This window comes from Triturus cristatus, chromosome 4_1 (assembly GCF_964204655.1).
Source record: "Triturus cristatus chromosome 4_1, aTriCri1.1, whole genome shotgun sequence".
Lineage (NCBI taxonomy): Eukaryota > Metazoa > Chordata > Amphibia > Caudata > Salamandridae > Triturus > Triturus cristatus.
Genome location: NC_140585.1, coordinates 153,151,709 through 153,155,569, shown reverse-complemented (window position 1 = coordinate 153,155,569; position 3,861 = coordinate 153,151,709). Strand labels below are relative to the sequence as shown.

The window sequence follows — 3,861 nt, the reverse complement described above, 5'->3', positions numbered from 1 at the left end:
ACCCCTTTGACAGGTCAAACCCTTCCTTTTAAATATTATTGTTATTCCTAAGTAGGCCAAACTGCCATTAAGACAGCGTGCATGGTATTTCAAAGTAGGATGTGCAATAATTTAAGGTTACACAAGGTGTTTAATGTGAAAGGCACTAATAGCTATTTTCAATGTAGGATGGCTGGCTGTGCCATAGCAAATCATCGGTATGCAATATTACATAAAATACTTATTATCTTCGGCTAGGAAACACCTTGAAATTTCATTCTTGAACTCTTCAAAATATTTAATAAAAGACCAACTTAAAATGTATTATATAAATTATGAAAAATGAACTTTTAGAAAGTTACTTTTCTCTGCTGAAAGCCCCTAGAGGCCAATTTGTATTATCCTCTAGCTGCAGCCCTCTGACAGCTTAACCCTGCTGAATGAGCTGTGAAAATGCTGGAGTGGGGGGAAGAAACAAAAGATTCATAGATAAGGTCTGAAAGAAACACCACTATAACTAATTATGCTCTACACATAATTGTAGTAAAATTGAAAGGTCTTGGCTAGCAAAAGACCTACAAAAACCATTTGATTTGGCACTGTCTGCCAGTCTCTTGCCTTTGCTAATGTTTTTTGTAATGTTTTTGTGCATCTTTATTACAAATAGATAAAATGGGTTCAGAAGATAGATAATAGGAGCACTTGCAAAAGCACATAGCGTGGATTCTATTTATAGTGTTGTATAGTGGAGAAGTGTGGCTCAATGATTAGAGCGGCAGACCCTGATGCAGAGGTCTAGCCCGGGACCAGGGTTCAATTCCCCGCCTCGGCGGGTCTTGGGCTCAAAATTCCACGGACCTGATAATTCTCGCCTCGGTGCCATTCTAATCATGGAGTCCCACTCTGCAACTCTGGGCAATAGCTTGCTTAATCTCCACAACGGCCCCCACAACGCTAAGGATGCCTGGCCTTCACCTTGGGGGTGCCCAGGAGTGGACGCCTCACAGGGAAAAGCCAGGATGGGTTCCACAGCGGTATTCGTACAAGCGCCGAGAGGCCTCCGGGTAGTCGTGCGCTATACAAGTATCCATACATTTACATAGATAGATAGATAGATAGATTTGAATAAACTGTACAGCTTCAACTAGTAATAGAATTGTTAAATAAGGGTTTTAGTCATGTCATCTCATGTTTATGTGGGGTTCTCTTTTTTGAAGCAACGTTTGGTGTGTTTATCTTGTAGATCATTTCTCTACAGCATTCATATATTTGCAGACTGTCATACCTGTAAAGAGCACAAGACATTATATTAGATTACTCTCTGTAAACGGAGCCCCCTCTATACATATCCCCAACAGCATCGATGAATCGTTCATAATTCTGTGTTTGCAGCCTGACCTGTTTTCTGAAGACAGCAGTAATAAATAGGGCATCTGTTTGGCTACGGGTTGGCCACTTGCTCATGACTGGAAGGCTTTCTTAACTGTCTCAATCACCTGCACCATACTGGAGGCGGTTTCTCTTAATATGTCTTTCTCTCTGTTGGAGCATTTCTCCTTAAAAACACTTTTGTTTCTGGGCAATAGGGAGCTAACGTATTGTGAAAGTATATGTCACAGATGTATTGCTCAATTCATACTCAGGTACATTTTGCCCTTTTAAATGAGCAAAGATTCACAATATCACACAAAAGTCCTTAACACTAATTAAATGTTCGTGAGATAATTTAATGCTAATTTGTTTGCTTCATAGACAATTTTTGGCAAGCGTTTGTGAATTCTCTAACTGTGTTGAATGCTTTTCAATTGTTGAGCTCACTAATTAAATTGTCTGACAGATGTATTACTCAATTCATAGTTCATGAGTAATGGTCATTTTGTCAAAGAAGCAGTCCATGAATACCCCTTTTAAATTTAAAAGAAAAGGAAATCAATGTTGCTCAATTGTTGCTTCTCATCTTGAGTGGTGTGTGAAACAAAGGGTATTTATTGGATGTTTCCTGGAGTTCCTTCCTGAATATTCATACAATGAGATATCCATATATTCATTGATGACCATTTAAAATAAGATTCTAAGTAAACGTTACAGGACAGACCTCTGCTGGACTATTGGAACTTTGCCAGTCCCTAGAGCCTTCTTCAGTGCCCCTCTTATTTCCTGATTCCTTAGTGTATAAATCAGGGGATTTACCAGGGGTGTTATAACTGTATAAATCACAGACAACAGTCTTCCCTCAGCCATTGCATAGGTAGATGCTGGGCGGAAATATGTTAAGAACATGGCTCCATAGTAAAAAGTAACCACAGTAACGTGGGAGGAGCAAGTGGAAAAGGCCTTTGATCTACTGGTCTTGGAACTAATTTTCAGGACTGCAGAGATGATATAGACATAAGAAATCAAGGTGACGATAAAGGAGCCAAGTCCCATGATTGCACCTGATACTACAACTAGTAAAATATTGATGAAAGGATCAGTGCAAGAAACACTGAAAACCTGAGGAACATCACAGAAAAAATGATGAATTGTTCTTGGTCTACAAAATGATAATCGACATGTGGCGAGTGTGTGCATCAGTGAATTGAGGAAACCACCTGCCCAGCACACAGCAGCTAGCTGAGCACACACAGTACCATTCATGATAGCTGCATATCTCAAAGGATGGCAGATGGCAACATGGCGGTCATAGGCCATCGCACTCAACAGGAGACATTCTGAAGATGCAAAGAAAATGAAAGATGAGAACTGGATAATGCATCCGTGAACGGAAATAGTCCTTCTGTCCAATAGGAGGCTCTCCAGCATCTTCGGCACAGTAACGGTTGGACTGCAAACATCTAATACAGAGAGATGACAAAGAAAGAAGTACATGGCTGTGTGTAGATGGGCATCTAAACAAATGAGTGCAATGATGAGAAGTTTACCAAAGATAATGGCCATGTAGAGAAGTAAAAATATAAAATAGAGAACAAGCTGAAGTTCATCCATGTCTGATATTCCTAAGAGAATGAAGTTTATCTCAACAGTATTATTCATCATCGATTGATAAGGAAGAAAATAATACATCTGGACAGGAGCTCCCAAAAGAGTGGAGTGGAATGGCAAAGAGTGTAGTGGCATAGAGGAAAGTGGCGTAGAGTTGAGTGGCGTAGAGTGAAGTTACAGCAATAGCACTACAACTTCAAATAATGAACTTTGTTGACATGTTGGTTGCAGGTGTTCAGTATTTCAGGTTTTTGCTGCAGCTATCATTGCTTGGTCATTTGATCGTCTTCCTAGGATAATTAATTAAAAAGAGACAAGCATTAGAACATAAGTTTCAAAATTCAAATTGCTCTATGACATTTCTTTCACATGTATTCTTAATCCATTGCAAGTGCAATGTTTGCCTGAAACAGAAGATAAGTCTGAAGTTATTTTTAAAGAGCCACAAGAATAGGAGGCCAGTGTGGATCATAGTTTACAACTGAAGACATGGAAGGGAAAATGAAAAGTGCAATGGTAAGTCCCTTAATCAGATAGGGGTCAGTGATTCTTCCTTGCAATATTTCTGTCTTTTCAGGAGATTCTGGGTTACATCGCAGTATTTTTAGTCAAAGCATTCACTGTGGCCAAACAACAAACCTCCCTAGGTAAATAGACTCAGTCAGAATGCCTAAAGGCCTGTGATTATATTCAAATTGCTATAAATGTAGCCTTCCGTATAAATCGCTGCAACGTATTGCATCCTTTCTTGGTTCAGCTACAATAGGCTTGAGAATGAGGGGAGTTATTCAAGGAAAATGTTGGTTTTATCTGAATTTTGACCGGAAACTACGCCTAGTTATACATAATTTTGAGCTTCAACTCTTTTATTTCAGAAGTAGTACTAGAAATAAATACCTA

General features: G+C 39.2%; 1 protein-coding gene across 1 annotated transcript; it reads right to left on the bottom strand.

Annotated features, from left to right (window-relative positions):
- Positions 1-2,061: 2,061 nt before the first annotated feature.
- On the bottom strand, positions 2,062-3,012 carry LOC146853739 (olfactory receptor 5V1-like). Its single transcript, XM_085650853.1, has one exon. The coding sequence runs from the start codon at positions 3,010-3,012 to the stop codon at positions 2,062-2,064; it is 951 nt and encodes a 316-aa protein (XP_085506979.1).
- Between the last annotated feature and the right edge of the window lie 849 nt (positions 3,013-3,861).

What these genes read in the sequence shown, in the direction of transcription:
- LOC146853739 (XM_085650853.1), bottom strand. Translation starts at nt 3,012, where the DNA reads ATGAATAATACTGTTGAGATAAACTTCATTCTCTTAGGAATATCAGAC.